This window comes from Sardina pilchardus, chromosome 13, assembly GCF_963854185.1.
Source record: "Sardina pilchardus chromosome 13, fSarPil1.1, whole genome shotgun sequence".
NCBI lineage: Eukaryota > Metazoa > Chordata > Actinopteri > Clupeiformes > Clupeidae > Sardina > Sardina pilchardus.
The window spans coordinates 12,229,614-12,250,206 of record NC_085006.1 but is presented as its reverse complement, the minus strand read 5'-3'; the positions used below and the strand labels follow the sequence as shown (position 1 = coordinate 12,250,206).

General features: G+C 44.2%; 2 protein-coding genes across 6 annotated transcripts; both read left to right on the top strand.

Annotated features, from left to right (window-relative positions):
- Positions 1-53: 53 nt before the first annotated feature.
- Positions 54-10,036, top strand: clasrp (CLK4-associating serine/arginine rich protein). 5 transcript variants are annotated; one of them, XM_062553200.1, is made up of 20 exons: positions 54-129; positions 1,797-1,927; positions 2,023-2,120; positions 2,534-2,635; positions 3,114-3,193; positions 3,546-3,630; positions 3,899-4,038; positions 4,129-4,225; positions 4,651-4,729; positions 4,976-5,049; positions 5,142-5,183; positions 5,828-6,025; positions 6,791-7,087; positions 7,352-7,537; positions 7,692-7,731; positions 8,667-8,727; positions 8,879-8,984; positions 9,116-9,204; positions 9,320-9,344; positions 9,502-10,036. In XM_062553200.1, the coding sequence occupies exons 2-20, from the start codon at positions 1,829-1,831 to the stop codon at positions 9,536-9,538; spliced, it is 1,935 nt and encodes a 644-aa protein (XP_062409184.1). In that variant the 5' UTR covers positions 54-129; positions 1,797-1,828; the 3' UTR covers positions 9,539-10,036. The 5 variants fall into 5 exon arrangements, 2 of the variants coding, with proteins under 2 accessions (XP_062409184.1, XP_062409185.1); XR_009941209.1 differs by lacking the exons at positions 9,320-9,344; positions 9,502-10,036 and having other exon boundaries at positions 7,692-7,735; XR_009941211.1 differs by lacking the exons at positions 9,116-9,204; positions 9,320-9,344; positions 9,502-10,036 and having other exon boundaries at positions 5,828-6,006; positions 8,879-8,917.
- A 1,821-nt stretch (positions 10,037-11,857) lies between these two features.
- Positions 11,858-18,757, top strand: znf296 (zinc finger protein 296). Its single transcript, XM_062552847.1, has 3 exons — positions 11,858-12,067; positions 13,379-13,690; positions 16,064-18,757. Exons 1-3 carry the CDS (start codon positions 12,016-12,018, stop codon positions 17,515-17,517), a joined length of 1,818 nt encoding a protein of 605 aa, XP_062408831.1. The 5' UTR covers positions 11,858-12,015; the 3' UTR covers positions 17,518-18,757.
- The last annotated feature ends 1,836 nt before the right edge of the window (positions 18,758-20,593 follow it).

Below are 20,593 nucleotides of genomic sequence, written 5' to 3'. Positions count from 1 at the left end.
ACAATAGGTGGCAGTATACATCAGCTCTGCTTCTAGTGCAATCATACTTTGCGATAGAAGAAGGATGGCAGTGCAGCTATCGGCTGCTACAAGTTAATGCTAACTGAAGTGTTGAATTAGACTAGTCAGGTATGTAAAGTTGGATTACTTTTTTCTTCGAAATATTGATCAAATACATAGGATGCATTAGTGTTACATTCCCACTCAACGTTTACCCCTAACTGTTACTGCGTTTTTGTTGGTCTCCATGTAGCGTTAAAGTGAGCCATAGCCAAGCATTTGCTAAGATATCGAGCTAACACCAAAATTAAGCTAAATGATCAAACGTTTAAGTAGAAGATAGCTTGACTAGATGGATTTATTAACTTGCACATAATGTATTGTGCAATTCTCATATAATGTTAATTATGATCATGGTTATATTTGGGAGTATTTATGTGCTGTGTTATTTTTAGTAACTTTAGCTAAAGGATCTCTCGGATTTTTTTCTTTTTTAATCGCTAACGTTAGCTAGCGACAGATAGCTAACTAACGTTAACGTTAGCTTGTTTGTTAGCATGTCACCAACATAAACTGTCACCACTCGATGCGCCTACTGAAATTAGCCCTAAAAATCCGAAAAAAATACGGACCACAAATTGTTACGTACTATTCCTAGTGCATCAACGTGAGGTTAGCTTAAGTTGAAACGTTACACTGGTAATGGCTTTACGTTGTAGATGAGTAGCTAACTGTTTATTTAGGTGTATTTAGTTGAAATGCATGCTGAATGCTGCAACTGATGTTACGGGCCCAAGTATAGAGCAAGGTTATGTGATATTGTACATCTCATATCGCAATCGCAGTCGTTTACTATATAGTTTTGTCACTTGTTTCAAACGCTCTCACATGGTACTGGATCACGTATGACCTAAATGGCTTGAAATTGAGGTCAGTTTAAATTTACTAGAGGGCCTCTTCGCCACTGCGCAGGCCCAGGAATGGTGAAAGGCTCTGGTTAGGAATGCAAAGTAACCAAAAACGCCTTACTCTTCTTTCAGCCATAGCCATGAAATTCTTTGGATAATGTCCACAACTGAAGTGTTTAGTATACTCTCAATAGCATAGACAATCGCAATGCATTCTCGGTCATTTAATGCATGTGATATGGCCTCTAGCAGTGTGCATGTATTACCACAGCAGTCATGCCTATACTTATGCACTCAGAGCAGCAAACAGTAAAATGTGGTTCTGCTATTAACCAAACACAGTGTTGTGTTGAAGTCAGACACTATACATTTGTTCAACAAAAGTCAGTTATTTCATTTTTTAACTGTAACGTATGGGTGACTAGGTACCACCAGGTACGCCATGGTTTTTGGAGGTGCAAACAAACGCATCACCATGGGAATCACATAGGAAATTCTCTTGTCACGATTGTTTTCTAAAGCCAATCCATGTGTATGGTTATGTAAGCAGAGTTCAATGCAGCGTGAAACATCACAGCTGAGTTCACATAGGAAATGATAGAGATTTCTCTATTTTAATAGTGCTCCTCCAAAAACATTGTACCTGGTCTATGACTCAAGTTTGTGTGAAAATTCTTTTGGGTTTATATTTCATGTGATTACCTAGGTGAGAGCTTTCTGGTTATTGAATTGATATCCACAGGGTGTCAAGATTATGTAGGTTGCATATACTTTCTTATTACTCTGGATAGAACTTTACTGTGATCAGTTAATCGATTGTAGTCCAGCTTTGAATTCTTTCCAGTTTAGGAAAGCCATCCCTACCCTCTCCTTTTACTTTTCCTCTAGACGTGTTTGTGCCCACCCCACGTGGCGCCATCATGTGGCAGGAGGCTCGGAGACATGAGCGCAAGCTCCGCGGGATGATGGTCGACTACAAGCGGCGTGGGGAACGAAGACGGGAATATTATGAGAAGATTGTGAGCGGCAGCTTTTCACAACGAGCTTATGTTAAATCCACCCCGACTGGCCTTCCCTTTCAAATATAAACTGTGATGTGTCTCCTTATCTGCAGAAAAAAGACCCAGCCCAGTTCTTGCAAGTGCATGGGAGGGCCTACAAGATCCATTTGGACTCAGCTGTTGCCTTGGCAGCTGAGAGTCCAATCAATATGTAAGTTGACACTTTAATGTTCATTCTCTCCCATAGAATTTCAGATGAAATGGACATTGGATCTTAAAATGATTGATAGCAGACTAGATATTGTGTGATTTTCCTTATTTTAATGACATTTTCCAAATTTTTAAAGTCCTTGACACAATAAGTGCCATTAAATGTGGTCACTGTAAGTGATATGATATATTATCAAGCTGGACAAACTGGTTATGACCCGTGTTCCTGGTCAACAACATGCTGGTGATAGTCTGCGGTTCAAACGTGAAGGTCAAGTCTAGTAAAGACTAATCAAGACCTAACACTTGAGTGTGTGATTGTGCTTCTGGTCAACCCTGTTGCAAAATACAATTTCTCAATAGAGCACCAGTCAATAAAGCACTCTCATGCTCTATTCTACATATTTTTTAAAGGATGCCATGGCAAGGTGATGTCAACAATATGATTGACAGATTTGATGTGCGGGCCCATTTGGACTACATCCCTACTTACACACCTCCTCTTCTAAACACAGTGTGAGTATCTTAACACCCTTCTGGTATATGACATTATGGCATATATATGGCATATATATGGCATTATACTGTATAGTCATTTTATCCCATGGCAGTTTGTCAGAGCAGAGAACGGGACAGAGCCGGAAATAACTGAGGAATGTTTGCTGCTGTTCCAGCTTGTGATTCTAGATACCTGTGGTTATACTGTATGTAGTACTACTGTAATTTCCCACCTATTAACCAAGGTTTATACATTGATATTGCAATATCTCTTCAACAATGAATTTAATACACAGGGACAGGCTATGGGAATACATTCCCATTCAGACTATTTGACTTTTGGGCAGTGTGATTAACACATGGGTGTGATCTATACATATGTCTTTTTTTCAATGGCAGTTCATGCACAATGCAACTAATACACAGGAAATTACTCGGCACCTGTAATCAATATCTGGAAGTGTTCTGAGGTGTTTTCTCTTGTGTTCTATGGCAGCACCCTGGAGCAGGAGTCTGAAGAGAGAAAGTGTAACTATGAGCGCTACAGAGGACTGGTGCAGAACGATTTTGCCAACAGTGAGTGGCTATGGCTGTTATATCCTATTTGATGGCTTCACAGTGTAATTGCCATTGGTCTCTATGCACAGTGTGTTGTTCTCCTCTGACATCATCCCTGTCTTGTGGTGTTTTGTGAAATGTTTTAATTCAGACTTTATTAGTGTAGAAATGCTAATAGAAAAACCCAGCCGTTCACACACTCCTGAGTGGCAGTTACTGTATCCTAGAGATGTCTTTGTTTTCCTGTGTTTTAATTACTCAACGTACATCATGAAGTGTTCTTTACGCAGATTTGAGTGTTTTTCAAACTAACCTGCCTGTATTTGTGTCACTATTACGAGGTTAACATTTCTCTTTTGTCATTTTATAGTCTCTGAGGAGCAGTGTTTGTATCAGATCTACGTGGATGAGTTGTATGGTGGCCTGCAAAGACCAAATGAAGATGAGAAGAAAAAGTGAGAACAGTAACTTTTCATTTTTAATCTTGTTACATCTAATTTATCTTGGCTTGTTAACCACAGTTTTTTTGGTTTGTATCTCCAATGTATTATTCATTCATTCAGATTCAAAGTATAATGTTTTCCCCTGAATTTCTAAGTGCCTTCTGTCAAAGGAATTCACAAGCCTATCTACAGTTCAGTTTTCCTGTCTTGGATATATATAATATTATGTTTTGCAATATTCTTGCTAAGACATTGCTGTTATTGTTTGCTTATATTCCAGGCTCGCAGAGAAGAAAGCTTCGATTGGCTACACTTATGAGGATAGCACAGTCACAGAGCCTGATCCTCTGTCAGACAAAGGAGAAGAGGAGGACTCTGAAGAGGAAGACTCTGAGGGGGATGAAGGCATTCCTGACATTGGTAGGCACCTGTGATGTTTGTCATTACTTTAACGCAGAACCACGAAATGTCTGAATCTTTACTTGACTCACGATTGTGTGTTTGTGTCAGATGTTGAAGTGGATGTCGATGAGCTCAATCAAGAGCAGGTGATGGACCTGAACAAAATGGCCACACCTTATGGAATGGCAGAGGGAGACTTTGTGAGGTAATGGTGTTGCACGGTGCACTGCTACTGCAGAAGTATCACAATACCCTGAAATCCAAAATGTCACAATACCTTATTGTATTAGTATGGATACTTTTAAGAATGACTGCATTCTTTTGAGGTAACGTGTATGCACAAGGCATGCTATTGCACAGCTATTTTTCTATAGCCTAAAACTGTGAGACTGACGTCAAAGGGGTGGGGGCCCCCAAATCAAATTGATGTTTTAAAAAGTATTAAAAATCCAATTCTCAGTATCGAAACAGTAATTTTGGTATTGTGACAACACTAGTTCACATTATCACAGCATAAGCTCAACAATGCCTCTTGTTTGTTTGATTGACTGATTGGTTGGTCCGTTTGTTGGTTAGTTATTTGTTGTCTTGCTGTTCCCAAGTTAACCATCATCTTTGCCTGTGTGTTAGGATGCTTCGGAAGGACAAGGAAGAGGTGGAGGCCATCAAACATGCTAAGGCTCTGGAGGCAGAGAAGGCCATGTACTCTGTAAGTCTTAATGTACTTGTCTTATTGACGGTAGTGAGTTTAAAGGCACAGTGTCCTAGTATCCCATCTGCTCATATTGTTGTAGCTGTTACACTGTTAACTGGAATGACATGAAGATACTGTACATGCATACTTTTATCAGGGTCCGATTTGGTAGGCTATGTATTGACCAGCCCTATATGCATGTGTGGTCTAAAATAGTTAGTTACCATGACTCACTGACTGCGTGTCCTATTTGACTCTCAGGGCCGTCGCTCTCGCAGACAGAGACGAGAGTTCAGGGAGAAGAGGCTGAAAGGCAGACAGATCAGCCCACCCAGGTAGGATCATACGTCATCTTCAGTCCCCCAGCACTCACATTAGCCAAGCCACACACAGCACACTAATCTGTGATTCTTTGTCATTTCACCAGCTATGCAAGAAGAGACAGCCCAACCTACGATCCCTACAAACGGTGAGTGTGTTCTTGTGTTTCATGAGCTGTTTATCTCTCTCACACACACACACACACACACACACACACACACACACACACACACACACACACACACAAATGGTAATGTAGAGTATGTGCCTCATCCTACTTGCTGTTCTATCCATGTGCAGTTTATAGAAGCTCACCAGGTTGTGTGAGTGGTGGGTGGAAGAAAGTCAGACAGACGCACATTGCAGTTGTTCTGCTCTTTGCTTTATGTAACTTACTGGAGATGGATTCCCCAGAAAGAGAACATCTATTGTTAAAAACTGCTTTAAAAAGCCTGAGGCAGGAAGCCATCCTCTACATTTCAGATTTCCAAAGAGAGAGCAGTTTGCATGGTGGCATGCTCATAGCAGTATGTTTATTTATGTAACCAATTGTACAGCATATAGCATGTTTTGTTATTCTCTGAAAACAAAATATGTTAATTAAGCATATCTATGCACATACCAACTTGCACATGCAATTTTTTAACTCTTGCATACTGCGAATATTCAACATTGTACAGTAGATCACTCAAAATACAGTCTCTTCATTGCCACGAACTCTCTCTCTCTGAACTTGTTGACCTGAATGTCTTGTCCTCTTGCTCTTCCCCCGCTCGTTGTTCCCCGCCGCAGCCCCCAATCGGAGTCCAGCTCTGAGTCCCGGTCCCGCTCGCGGACCCCCGGCAAGGAGAAGATCACCTTCATCACCAGCTTCGGAGGCAGCGACGAGGAGGGTGGCCCCCCTGCCCAGGCGGCGGCCGGCGGCCACTTGGCCAACGCCTCCAGCAATAAGCAGGAGCAGCACCCCGCAGGTCATAGCAGGGGCTTCCGGTCGGTAGCTTTCCCCTTGGCTTGTCATTGGCTGTGTCCTTTTTAGTCATGTGTGTGCTCCTCAGAGATGGCTCGCCTTGGAGATAGGGTTCAGGCATTGCGTAGCTTTTGGCGAAGAATTAGGAAAACGAGGCAGAATGTTAATGCAGAGTTGTAAAAACACCCTGTGTGAGATGACGTGGACAAAGTTGTGTTTTGGATGGAAATGGTGTGGCACATTTGAATGGATAACTAGAATTTCATATGTCTTGTTTAACCAAGACCTTCTCTCTGAAACGGCATTTGTGGTTTTAAAATGTGTCGCATTATCCAAAATATACCTTTCATCCAATTGTCAGTAGTTTTAACATGACTTTTTAGGCATTTTCAACCTAATTAATTTGTGGAACTCTTGGCTCAACTTGACATTGGTAATGTGAAGCTCAAAATAGGCAAAGGCAGTTTTTGTGACTGAGATTAGCTTTATGAAAACTGTATGATGTTCTTCTATAGGACTTTTATATAGGGCTTGTGTGGGTAGTATGCCTCTATAAATGATGTTTTAGAATCTCTAGCTCTTGTCTTGTAAAAATGGTTGTTATCCATTGTTAATGATCCTTCTTGGTTATCACGAACGTGCTAACCTTTTAAGTGGTAGGTAATGGTTTTGTAGGTTATAAAGCACACAAACCTTTTCCATTGAGCATGTGAACAGTTGGCTGTTTGCTGTTCAGCACACCCGTCTGTATAAGTAACATCTTCTCCGTTTCTTTTTGCCCCCTGCAGCCGACGTCACTCGTCCTCCAGCCCGTCGTCCTCCTCGCCGTCTTCCTCGCGGCACTCATCGCGCTCCTCCTCCCACTCACGGCGCAGCGGGTGGAGAGGAAGCCGGGATAGCCGCTACTCCCGGTCCCGCTCACGCCAGTGCTCGGACTCCCACTCCCAGCAGCGTGGTGGAGGGGGCAGCGGCGGCGGCGGCAACGGCAGCCACAGAAGACGCTATGACCGCGGACACTCGCGCTCCCGCTCCCGAGATAGGGACAGGGACAGGGGCCGACGATACACTTCTCACAGACGCACTAGGTGGGGCATTCTCAACCGGAGCTGGACTGGATGATGTTTAACCATAAAGACGACAGAGAACTGCACACGTTTCAGCACACGCACCTACCCATGCAATCAGCGTTTTTTTGAAAACTAAGAGCTATCCACCTAGAACTTTCACCCAGGTTTCACTCTCAGATAAGCAGGAATAGTGTGTAATAGGTTTTGTGTAAATACATTTTTTTTCCCCAAATATTAATTTTTGTAGAGGACTGTTTAAATGTGCTCATGTATCCTCCTTAGGTCACGTTCCGTATCTCGCTCGGCTGACCGAGACCGTTTTCGGAGAGGTGGTCGGGCGTCTGGCCATCATCGTGGTGAGAGCCGCAGTCCGAGCCCCTCTCAGTCCCCTGTCCGGAGCCTGTCCCCGTCCCCCGGTCCCCGCTCAGCCCCGCCCTCCACCAGCTCCCTCTCTGACAAGCTGAGAAAGTGAGTGACCAAGGATACTGTACATCAGCCAAAAGCTGACTTTATCAATTCTCTACTGTCTAACTAAATGGTCTTTATATCTCTCTCATACCTTTGTTGTTGTGTTTGTTTGTTTTTTGATTGATTTTCTTCTCCCTCTGTCTCGCCCTTGCAGGGCTGAAACTCCAAGTGGTAAAGAGACGGGAGCTGCCAAAGTCAGTAAGAATTTGATCTCGCTGGGTTTCTTGCTAAAGTCAACGCCTCCCTCATCCCTGACAGGCAGATGTGGTTGTAAACCAGGCCTTTGGAGCCTCGCTCGCTTTCTCTCTGTGTCCCTCTCTCAGAACCTCTTCTGTGCAATGTCAAATTTCTCCATTCAGAATTGCTTTAATCGTCCCCCCAGACGACCATTATGCCTCTCCCCTCCAGAGCTCACATCCTGAGGACTTCATTCTTCAGTCTATGAGCCTGTGTTTTTGTTTGTGCTAATGGTGCATAATCTTGTTTGTGCAATTTTTTTGTTTGTTTTCTTCTTCATTCCTATACCGTATTTCCTCTTCCTGTCTTCCATGTTTTCAGAGAAATGACTCTACTGTCTAACATTTAAGATCAGGACATTATGCTATGTGCTGTTACCATGTTATACGACAACACGTTTGAATGCAAGACACATTTTGTTGGAAGCATTCTGACTAAAATCATCCAAACAGAAATCGGACTTGGTTGCATAAATAGACCATGCTTACAGCGTTATCTAAGTATTGACATTTACCAGCTGACTAAATGTCTTTAAACCTGACATTTAGTTATGTTATGTTCTAGCCACAGGATAATTATGTAATGGTAAGTCAAAATGCCCCGGGATGGATAGAATGTAAATGCAAAATTAAAAGGCTTTTGTATCTACTGAGATAAATTGAAGGAGAAACGTGCCGTTTTGACACAGTGTTGTCAGTAGTGCGTGTTTGAGTGATTGTTACACATTAGATATAGCCATGTGGTCCAGTTTAAAGAGCTTTAGGTCTGTACTGTACCGACTTGGCCTTGTAGGCCTGTCTTCAGAGATAATTAGTCTTATAGCACCAGTTCCATAAACATTCATTCCCCTTTTTTCTAGTCTCTTGTTTTGATGCCAATGTATTTCTTTTAGCCCAAGATGACACCACAAGAGAAACTCAAGATTCGGATGCAGAAAGCCCTCAACAAGCAATGTAAGTAAAGCGCACCCAGTCCAACAAATCAGATTAATTTGCATTGCGGGGAAACTTTTCAGTTAGCTTAGACTTTGACTGAATGTTTGGTACCAATTTGACATTGTTGAGGCATGGTTTTAATATCCTTTGTTGTCACTTCCTGTCCCAGCCAAGGCGGATAAAAGGGCTGCGCAGGTGAAGGTCCAGCTGCAGGAAAATAAGCGACAGGAACGCGAGGGGGAACTGCGAGCCATGGCCCGCAAGATCCGCATGAAGTAAGAGCTGTGTGTGTGTGTGTGTGTGTGTGTGTGTGTGTGTGTGTGTTCTCATAGTGAGCTTGTGAATAGCTGCCTGCTACACTGAGTGCCCCTTGAGGATTCTGTGCTCATACGAATGCCCATTGCAGGGAGCGTGAGCGACGGGAGAAAGAGCGAGATGAATGGGAGAGGCAGTATGGAAGGCAGAGCCACTCCCCCTCCCCTGTGCCCAAATATAGTAAGTGCTTTAAGTCCACAACCTACTTGAGCCATAACACAACGATTATTTAAGATATTGTACAATAACAGAAAGACAGTGCCATGAGAAGTAAACAAATGTGTTCCTCCCTCAGGCCGAGATTACAGTTCCTCCAGAAGGTCAGTGGCATTATTTTGTTTTTCAAAAGTTGTGACAGTTTGACAACCCAGTTAAAGTTGGGTGTAGCTCAGTGTGAGAATTGCAATCATCATTGCCACAAAATATGTATGTGTATGATGTTTAATCAGTCTAACTGTGATCTGTCTTGACCCACAGGAGGTCGCGGTCACGGAGTCCCTACTACCGTTACTGACAGAACAAATCTACAGCACTCGTGCTGGAGGGACGCACAGGAAACACACAGGACTTTGGAAAACCACCAATATTTTGAATCAAGCAAACTCAATGTCAGATGTCTTCATTCTGTATTATACATCCTTATGTTTAACTCAAATTCAGCAGCTTCCTGCTTTTGTTTGTGTATATGTTTTGAAGGAGTAAAACTGCACAGTTTGAGTCCATGTTGTAAAGAATTAGAGGACAATATAAAATGCCCCCCTCCCCCAATTCTCCCCTTTTGTCTTCCCTAACAGGTTTAGTCATTGTCAGAATGACCTTGTGGAAATTTTCGGGGTTTATATTTTAACATCAGATGCCAATTATAATTGCAGTGAACCTCCTTCTCTTTCTTGTTAAAGTACTCCCCACTTCTATACAGTCATAATATCAATGCCTAATCACAAGGCCTATGTGAAGTGTGCATGTGTTTTATCTGCAGGGAAATGCAAATAAAATACTTCATAACTTCAAATGTGTCTGTCAAATTCAACTGAGATGTTATTGTTATATTCTGTTGGATCAGTCAACCCATAGGTGCCCATGCCCATTCATGGAAGTTCCACATGTCCACCAAAATAGATCCAATTAAATCTAATAAATGTATGAATCACATACAAACATCTACTTTTGATCTATAAAACACCTGTAAATGGAAGAGAAACTGGTTCAAAGAGAATGTATCACCTATGTCATTTCACCACTAGGTGGCGAACCAAAATCATTCATGTGAGGATCCCAATGAGCAAAAGGAAAAGACTACAGATTTTAAAGCAAAATGACAAACAGGTTTTTTCTTCATGGATTGTAGGTGTGTAAAAAGGCAGTGAAACAATTCTGCAATATGACAAGAGCTATCACACTTCTTTTGTCCCCTAGACTTAACCAATATATGCTTTGTATTTGCCACCAGAAGACTCAAATAGTAAAATTAGTAAAAAATCAAATCTGGTATTGGCCATGTATACTTGTGTATACAAGGAATTTGGTCTCTGTATGTATCCCATCTGTGAATTAGTGAACACACAGCGAGGTGAAGCACACACACTAACCCAGAGCAGTGAGCTGCCTTCATACAGCGGCACTAGGGGAGCAGTGAGGGGTTATGGGCCTTGCTCAAGGGCACTTCAGCTGCGGACTGGTCGGGGATTGAACCCTCGTCGACAACCCTCCGGTTACAAGCTCGAAGCCCTAACCAGTAGGCCATGGCTGCCCCAAGGTGTTACCTTCTCAGTAACTTCTATTTACTCAGGGTTAAGACACATTTGTTGGAGCTTTCCTGAGCACAGAAGCAGACTAATAATTGAAAGTCATACTGTAAAGAGTTATTTTTGTTTAGTTCTGGAACTGGTAAAATGGCCAAATTGCTTTCATGGATAAAAATTCCATAGATACAAGTGTTTTACTTTTCTTTCACATTGCAGGCTTCCCAATCCAGAACTCCTATTGTGCAGGTGTGTGTGAATGCTCTTTGGAGTGCAAAGTTGACGGAAATACCATTCTCTCACATTTTACATCACTTTGAAGGGGGGGGGGGGGGGGTTATGATATAAAACTATATTGGGCCCTGTTGACACTTTCACAATTAAGCTGCCGCCCTCTTTGCAGATCTCAATATGTTAACTGAAGGGAACTTCTCTTGGAGGTTAATGGAGAATGAAGATCTTTCAGAGCAAGGCATGTCTGCAACGAACAACTCAAATAGGCATGGAATGCACAACTGAGTTCACATTGATAAATGTGTATTTTCTGAGATCCTTTATCATGCTGTTGTTTTGCCTTGGTTAGCGTTCCTTGCGGTTGGGTGGGGTGTCCTTTAGTCAACCACTGCTGTGGCAAGGTGTGATGAGGGAGTCTTTAAATTAGTCACCCCCATTCTCATGCAACAACTGAGTTTGTGTGACCTCTGGCATTTCAATAGAATAACTTTAGGAAAAGGTGTTCAATTTTATTTGAAATAATGGAGTGTGTGTGTGTGTGTGTGTGTGTGTGTGTGTGTGTACAAATCATAGGCCTACATGAAAGTGATACATGATTGACACTTTTGTTTGCAATCTTACAACACTGTGACTGACCCAACAAGAGGTCAGTTTCATTAGGTCGAGTCGAGGAGGTCTGCATGAGCATCATGCTCTGAAAGAATCTGGACTGTGAGTAGCCTACGACAAAGCAAAAATCTGTATAAGAAAATGACACGTTTACGGAGGGCAAAGGGGAAAGAGCGCGAAGAGGCGGGGTTGAGAAAACTTTGACAGGCGGCGCTTCAAAAAAACGCTGCCCCTTTCTTACACACGAGCTAAGGTTGTCTCTACAACTAGAACACACAGCTTACTGATAAAGACAGCGCAGAAGCATACATGAGCTGCCAGTATTTGTCATAGCTTTACCTTTGTTTCCTTCAACTACCTGTCTGATATTCACAGATGAAAGTTTGTCATCGCAAAATTCAATATAATGTCTAGACGTAAACTTGGCAGTCGACCTCAACACCTACGCGCAATTCAAGGTAAGACATCAGAGACTGCATTTGTATCCTAAGAAGTTGTAGCCTATCCTATCAACACAATTGATAACGCATCACCTATACAAGTAAATTCGTTACGTTAGGTTAAAACCAGACTTCCTGTCCTGAACCTGTTACCTGCACACGAGGCTATCGATTTTCCACCCTCCTCTTCTTAAACTACTCTGGATTATTTTAATTTAGGCTACGGATTAATTCATTCTGATTTTATGGGTAACAATGTATCCAGTGCACTTGTTTGCTCTTTAATTCATCCCATTTATCTTAAACGTTTTGCTGAAGATCAAGGTCACCGCTCATGCCACCAGTCCTGAGGCAGTTGTTTACTTTCTTTTCGCACAAACCTGGTGAGGGAAACTATCTGTGCCACTTCCTTATTGCACGCCTTCATGGTCCTTCTTGAGTCTTCTTCACTGTTTCAAGTGTGTAGCCTATTTCTAACTGGCAATGATTAAAACAAAAGAGAGTCTATTGACAGGTCTCTTAGAACATGACACTGTAAACCATTTCTTATCAGATTAGCAGTGATTATTATGTCCCTTTAATTTATTTGTTCTCATTTAAGTACTTAATTATTTGTAAAAGTTAGAGGAATGTTCTGAAATGTTTAAAAACAAAGTGTGGAACTATGAAGGCCAGTTGAGCACAGGCTGACCACAAGCTTTCGTTGCTGTATGTAACTGAGCCGCCTGCGGTTTCGCAAACACCCAGCACTCTTCAAACAGGAAAAGTGACATTTTTGAATAACCAGCCGTGAACTTCTGCTTTCCGCTGAGCTGTTTCTACCTGCAGCGCGTCTTATGATCTAGTTTGGGCAGGTGGGTCAGGCCATGACTGCAGGCAATGGTATCCTGCCCACAGGGCAACTCTTACATCCTTCCAGTTCAAATTGAAGGCAGAAGAATGATCTCTTTATCAGATTTGCACATACATGTGTTGGGCTACTGATATGTGCTACCTCACTTGTGGAAATGAGCTGTCGTGAGAGTGCTGTAAATGTGATGCACTGCACTGCACGGCACTGCATTTCACTGGTCATACTGTTGTCGCTATAGCAGAGCGGTGACACAGGAAGTGGTCAGGTGCTGTTCGATATGACAGAGCGAGGCGCTGAGACATTTTGATATGGGTCATGGTGACCCTGGGGAGCGAGACATTTCACGTTTTGAGTGGCGGGGGAAAACCGTCCGTGCGAGCCTGAAGGACAGCAGAGCTGACGGGAAGATTTGAGCTGCGTTGTTGATATTCATCACGGCCCCATTCTCTGTCTTCATCATTTCCTCTCTGTTTCAGATGACCCTGAGCCAGCAGCGTCTCCGTCACTGGACCCTTCCTCCCCTCCTAAGGCTGTCGGCCCCGACGTCCTGACCTGTGGCCAGTGTGGCCAGGCTTTCCCCCTGGGCCGCATCTTGGACTTCATCCAGCACAAGCAGGGCGGCTGCGGCCGCTACGGAGCTGGTCACCAGAGCCACACTCCCCCTTCGCCCACCACCAGCTGCGTGCTGAGATGCGGCCCAGAGGCCCAGGTCGGGATGGGCTACGTGGAGCTCAGGAGGATAATGGAGCGGTCCTCCTGGCCCGAGGAGTCAGAACCGCATAATGCAGGTGAGTGTGACTCACTAATTTCCTCCTTTTTTTTTTAAGCAAAAAAAAAAAAAAAATCTCTCAAATGACCCCCCTCTGTTTAGCAAACGTCCTCCAGTCAGGCTCATTAGTGTGGGTTACCAAGGCGGCAGGTCCTTGGTGACTGAGAGACAGGTGCACTAATTGCGTGGAGAGGGCAGCCGGTGGCGCTCCATAAACTGGCCTCAGGGACAGTCTGCCAAAGTTGCACCTGAGCATCCTCCTGCTTGGCTCTGGTCTCAGGTGAAAGGGACATGTAAACAAGGGTAGCAGCAAGCTGGGCAACAGCATGTACACACACTCTTTCCATGGAAACGTACGATCACCTTTAGTCTTCTGCAAAAGACATGGATTGTTTGCACAGATTCATCTCATTCATGCCCTGAATTTCAATAGAGTGCAGAGACACATGCCTATATGAACTGTATCAGCTTCAGGTTATTAGGGTTAAAACACATGGGATGTGGAAAATTAGGGCCTACTTTCTTTAAAAAAAAAAGTAGTGCATTTGGATTTAAGTAGCCTATAATCCATAAATGTGTGGCACACAGCATAATGGAGACTTACACTTTTTCTTCTTATGTTATTGTTGTAACACACAGTCTGCAGTGATCTATTTGTTGTGTTTGAAAACCTACACGAGACACGAGTCCAGACCACAGGCCTGTCCTATCTCTCCTGATTTGTAACTGGTTCCTCTTTCCCCTGTCCACATTGGCCTGGGGCCCCACAACTGAAGACTTGGGCATTGGCGCCAGACATGTGCATGTGTGCCTGCACATGAGTACAGATAGAGTTCTGTAGAGTTCCTGATGGTGTGGTTGTGTATTTGTGTGCGGAAGGAGTGGCTGTTGTGAGTTTTGCCATGCATGTTTTGGCACTTCCTTTGTGGGGTGCTGAGTGGTCAGGCCAAACAGTCAGCTTCCTTCCGTCCAAACCCCCCATGTCTCCTGAGGCAAGTTGTTTCTCTATTCTGAGAACTTTCATTTGCATAGGGTTTGGTATGGTGCAGACAAACATCATCCTTTATCCACTTTTTGTGATAGACGAATGATCGTATGTATGAAATAACACTGAATTCTCCAACAAGTATGATTGCGGTGTTGTGGGTGCATCCATGCCTGTGCTGTTTAATGTACTGTGTATGCATGTTTGGATGATCTGTTCTCTGATGTTCTTTCACCATCTCTAGTACCTCATTCTTATCTCAGCCTGGGTCTCTCTCTCTCTCTCTCTCTGTTTCTTTCTCTCTCTCTCTCTCATTCCCCCTCCCCTCCTTCTGGTGGGGAAAGGAAAAGATGCTTATTAGCGCACCCAGCCAATGTGGAGTTTTAATTAGCAGGTATTGCTTTTGCTCAGTATGCAAGTGGTACTCTGGGCCAAATGTGAATCCTCACAGAAAAAAGTGAGCCTGAGAAAGAAGGGCTACTGGTATTGTGTTTCACTGCATCACCTCATGACAAAAGGCCCAAAGCCCCCCGCCCTCAGTGCTACAATAGACACACACGAAACAGAAGGATGGTGGGGAGGGACAACACTTTTTCCTATTACAGTCCTATTTCTGCATATGTGTTTGATTGCTGTGAAGGTGAAGACAGCTGTTTGTAAAATATATAACTAGAAGATCATCTAAACATCTCTTCATCATTATCCTAGTTCACAGTGTATTTGGTGGATGGCTCTTTAGAAGAAGAATGACTATCAACTGCATTCATGAATATTTAATTTTTCCATGTAGTTCACCAAACAAACTGTATTCATTTTTAATGTGCTTTACTAGGAGAGGAAGATTTTAGCTGTTGTGTAAATGTTTTGGTACAATTTACTGGTTTCTGCTAAAGGATAGATCATACAATAATAATGTTTTTCAGCCTTTGCTGAAAACATGTTAGTGAAAAAAAAAAGAAATATAAAAAAACACATGCTACAATACTGCTACACACGTCATTCCTTCATAATATAACAGTCTCTCTCTCTTTCTCTCTCTCTCTCTCTCACACACACACAAATACGAACGCATGTGATTTTCCCTAGATAAACATGACTCCTGTCACCCAAGTCTTTATTATTGTTATCACAAAGATCACAAAAATCGGATGGCACAATTTTTAAATGTGATCTACCAGAGATTATGTAAATGTCTATTTTTCATTGATTTTGAATACCAAAATGATGGTCAATTTGACTCGGGCATTACCGAAGGGTCCAAAATGTTAAAGGTAATATGGATTGACTCTTGTATAATACAAGGTTTTAGTTATTCTCTCACCATTGCTTCTGTCTTACGAATCTAACTCAATTAGGTATCTATCTTCATTTCATGTTTTTCATGTCTTCTCTATATTTGGGTTTTAGTGACAGAGGAGCCCTCCAGTTTCATCTGCCAGGTGTGTCAAACCGTGTGTCACAGTGCCTGGAGCCTGCTTCAGCACGTACAACACACCCACTCCTTCAACCTCTACCAGGTAGATGAGGATGTCAACGCTGCTCACCTGGACCATCCTCCCCAGCCCTACCACCCCACCGCGTTCACCTCGTCCGGGGAATCCACCAGCCTGAACTTCTCCGAGCGTCTGCGGGAGTTAGCCGAGGTCAACGGGACGGCGGAGGGCGGAGGAGCGGGCGGCATGCTCCCGACGTCCGCCTCCCCGACGCCGGTGGCGTCGCCCTTCCCCCACACGTCCCGCGCGCTCCACTCGCTGGCCTGCGAGCGCTGCGGTCAGGGCTTCCGCTCCACGCGCAGCCTGCTGGCGCACCGGCGCTCCCAGTCCTGCGAGGGCCCGCACCGCTGCCGCCTGTGCCGCCGCGCCTTCTCTCACGGCGCCCAGCTGGCGCAGCACATGAGGAGCCATCGCGACGCGCTCGCGCCCGCCGAAGTCTCGGCGTGTCCGCAGGAAGACGGCAGCGCCGGCGGCGGCGGTCAGTCGGAGCGAGGAGCGCCGAGCGAGGAGACGCCTCAGCCCTCCGCCGGCCCGGGCCTGATCGTCCTGTCGTCGCGCTCCACGGCGCCCAGCCGGACCCAGCTGCAGTACTTCCACCCCCAGCTGGAGGTGGACGAGGACGGGCAGGAGGAGGCCCAGCAGCCCTCCCCGCTGGGCAACTCCTCCGAGGGCTCCGTGGAGAGCGCCGGCAGCGGCGAGAGCGGCAGCGGCGAGAGCGGAATCGCTAGCGGCAACTGCACGCCCAAGGGCCCCGAGCGGACCGAGTGGGAGGGTGAGCGGGATGCGGACGTTGTCGGGACGACGACGACGATGATCACAACGCAAGCGTGGCCGCCATCAGAGAATGACCAAGGGCGTCTCACTGAGGCTGGAGGAGGAGGAGGAGGAGGAGGAGGAGGAGGAGGAGGAGGAGGAGGCTCTCTGCGGAAGAAGAGGGAGGAGGCGTGCGACTTCTGCGGCAAGTACTTCCGGAACAGCAGCAACCTGACGGTGCACCGGCGCAGCCACACGGGCGAGCGTCCGTACCGCTGCACGCTGTGCAGCTACGCCTGCGCCCAGAGCAGCAAGCTCACGCGCCACATGAAGACGCACGGCGCCCGCGGCACCCAGCCCACCTTCCAGTGCCAGCTGTGCGCCGTGCCCTTCACCGTCTACGCCACGCTGGAGAAGCACCTGAGGAAGGTCCACGGCCTCAGCCACGCCAGCTCCGGCGCCTACACGCTCAGCGGCGACGGCATCAAGAAGGAGGAGAAGATGGACTCGGAGCCGAGCCAGACCCAGGAGCAGGCGAGCCCAAGCACCGGCGAGGAGTGCGCCGAGGAGAACGTGGATGTTCCAGTCGCACAGGACATGAGTGTGCTTGCCTGAAAGAATGTGCGCAAGAAGCTCTCGGTTCAATACACACATACTGCCATACACAATACACAGTACACTCATACTGCCATTTGGAACATGGGGGATAAATGTAATGTCTTGGACAAATTCAGTGTCTGCCTGTGCACCTGGGCAAATGAATTGAATAGAAATGGCCACTGTCAGTGCCTATTTTTGTGTCTGACTACAGTGAACTACCACTCTGTGGTAAACTTCTTTTCCAAGGAACTGTACAGGACCCAGTGGAAGTTAAAGCACTCGGTAGAACTTAAAGACACTCCGTCACCACACTGGAATATAGAATGCACTGAACCAGATTCCATGTGAATATCATGTGAATGTTTGGTGATTTTCCCTCTCCCTGCTTGTTGATGATTCAAAGTGTGGGGAAAAAATGGAAAATAGCCCAGCACTTTCTTTGTAAGGGTTATTGCTGTTGTTTTGGGGGATTCCTTATTTTTGACTTGTTTACAGCTACAGAATTTGGGTAGTGTTTTATTTTAGATGTACTTTTGTACTGTTTAGAGGAATAACTGTCTGGACCTCAGGAACTTTGATCTGGAGCCCACATACTTTTGTGATTAGTAGAACGAAATGGGTGCTCCATTTGCGGTAGTTTCTGTGCTTTTTATTGTAAACCTTTCTTGCGGTTAGGTATTCTAGACTAGTCAAAAGACAAACTGCTGTAATCTCAGGGACTTTGATGTGTTTGGTTACTTTTGTTTTGTGTAAACAAAATGGTGATTCAGTTTTGATCACCAATAGTCCGTTTACGTTGCCTGTATACTTGTGATGTTTAAGCCACTCCTTCCTGTGCCTCTCTTGCTAAAGACCTCTCCTTCGTATTTGATCGTAGTGAGTACCCGTTTGACAGATATGAAAATATCTGAAATGTTTCTTAGAAAACCAGGATGTTGAGCCATTTATAAGCACTTGAATGCTGTTGGTATATGAACGGTAGAGGGTCTGATGCTCACTTTACTTAGTCAGGGACAACGTATCTATTTTGTTGCTTAGAACTTCAGGGAACTGATACTGTACTTATCGAGCTCAGTAGTTAGTATGGATGTTTTGCATATATCTTCTCCTTTTTTTCAGGACAATCCTGTTGTACAGTAGTAAAAAAAGTGTTTAGTTGTAAATGTTCTTTATTTGTAAGTTTATATCAGAATTATATCAGTTTCTTCTTCTTGTAATGACGACCATGCTTGTGAGACTTATTAAAGAATGCAGAAAAAAAATCTGAGCTTTACTCCTGTCATTTTGACCAGTGCAGAGACCTGCCCCTGCTTGTCGGGACACTTCCAAGTTACAGCGGTTCCATTCAACAGCTCAACATGTTTCCCTGATGGTGTTTGCCAATTGAAGGGTTGGGCCAGTGAAAGAGACCATATGGGTTTGATTGCACAACTTATTTTCCCTTAAAGGACTTTCAGAGACATTTTTCTGTGACAAAAGGTAGATTCAGGTGAGAGGGGGGAAAGCAAGACTATTCAGGAACATACTTAGCCCTCAGTTCTGAATCTGTAGCTGGAATAGTAGGAGGCTACTGAGTTACCAGAAAATGTATTCATACAAAAAAAAAACACTGGCACCAACAAAACAAAATATACAGTTGTGGAGATTAATTAAGGGGTAAATATAAACAGAACTATTTGGAAAATCATTGTATGTATGTACATTTACCATTCACTCCAGTTAGCCTTTTCATGAGTTTCATCAGGTCCCTTGCCACAGATGTATTAATCAAGCACCATGCAATCTGCATTTATTAATACAGATACTTGATTTTATACACTTATAGCAAGGGGCCTGATTAAACCTGTGAATATTAAAAGGTCTATGATTTTATTGATTGCTTCTTTCAGCAGGTGCTACAAAAAACTCCTATTCTTGAGGGGGAAAACTCACACTCCTCATCATTGTTTGCATCTATAACGAGTATCTCTCACCTTCTCCCCTCCCCTCCTAATGAGAGAAGAGCTTTGTGATCTTTGTGAAATGTCATTAACAGACTTTGTTTAATTAACATTCAGCCGGAATGCGGAAAAGAAACGGGGACCGTAAGAAAACCACAGTAATTCTGCAGAATCGGTCCAGTGACATTCCACCACCCCAGTGCTTCCATGTAAGTGATTTACACAATCGCCCTTAGGGATAGACTCACTAGCCGCAATGTGCTCGGTGACACGCCAGTTGGTGTCTGTGTGAGGCCCAATCACGCGTTGTAATGTGAGCGTGCAGTCGACTGGCCATCCCCCCACCATTTCTCACCAAACGCTCTGACATGGGAGTGTTCCCAGGAGCTCCTGCCCCTATTGTTGGGCCTTTACACCTTGGACACAAAGCAACAGCAGTTGCTCCACCCCCAGACAGACTGGCCTTTGACATGGTCATCAACCAATTAAGAAGTTCTTGTTATCACTGGTATTGTTAACAAGTAGTTCAGTTGGTCTTGTTATCTAATGAAGCACTTATTCTCACATCCCTACGTATTGTGAGACACCCCAAAGGGGACTCAACAGGAAAGAGAGCTGATTATCAGGCATTCTTTTTGAGGAATGTTGCTGCTGGTCAACCACATAGTCAGGTCCATGTATTGTGATTGGATGGTCATAATAATTTCCCTATTAATGATATCATTTGCCTACTGATCCAAATAATTTGCCTACTGAAGTTGTTCAGAAAAACATAGTTGGCCAATATCGATGGGAAAGTGCCAGAATTGTAATACTCAGCAACACTGCTGCCTTCTGTATCACCAGTTTAAGTATCTTCTCTGAGTCATGCAGTCCGCTTGTCAGATGAGAGGAATTAGTGGCACGCAAATACATAAATTATGAAACTAATAAATGATGCCAAAGTACCCGAGTGTTGTTTTGTGCTACAATACATTCTCAACAAGTTTTTCATTAGGCTTTTGTTTCATATGTTGTGGCTTGTGGCTGAAAATCTGTGTACAGTGTGTTTGTGAACCCGGATTTAGTCAGTGGGAAACATCCGTAAATCCGAAAATGTATCTTCTCTGTCTAAGATTTTTTTTTTAAAATCCATTGTCCAATCCAAGTAC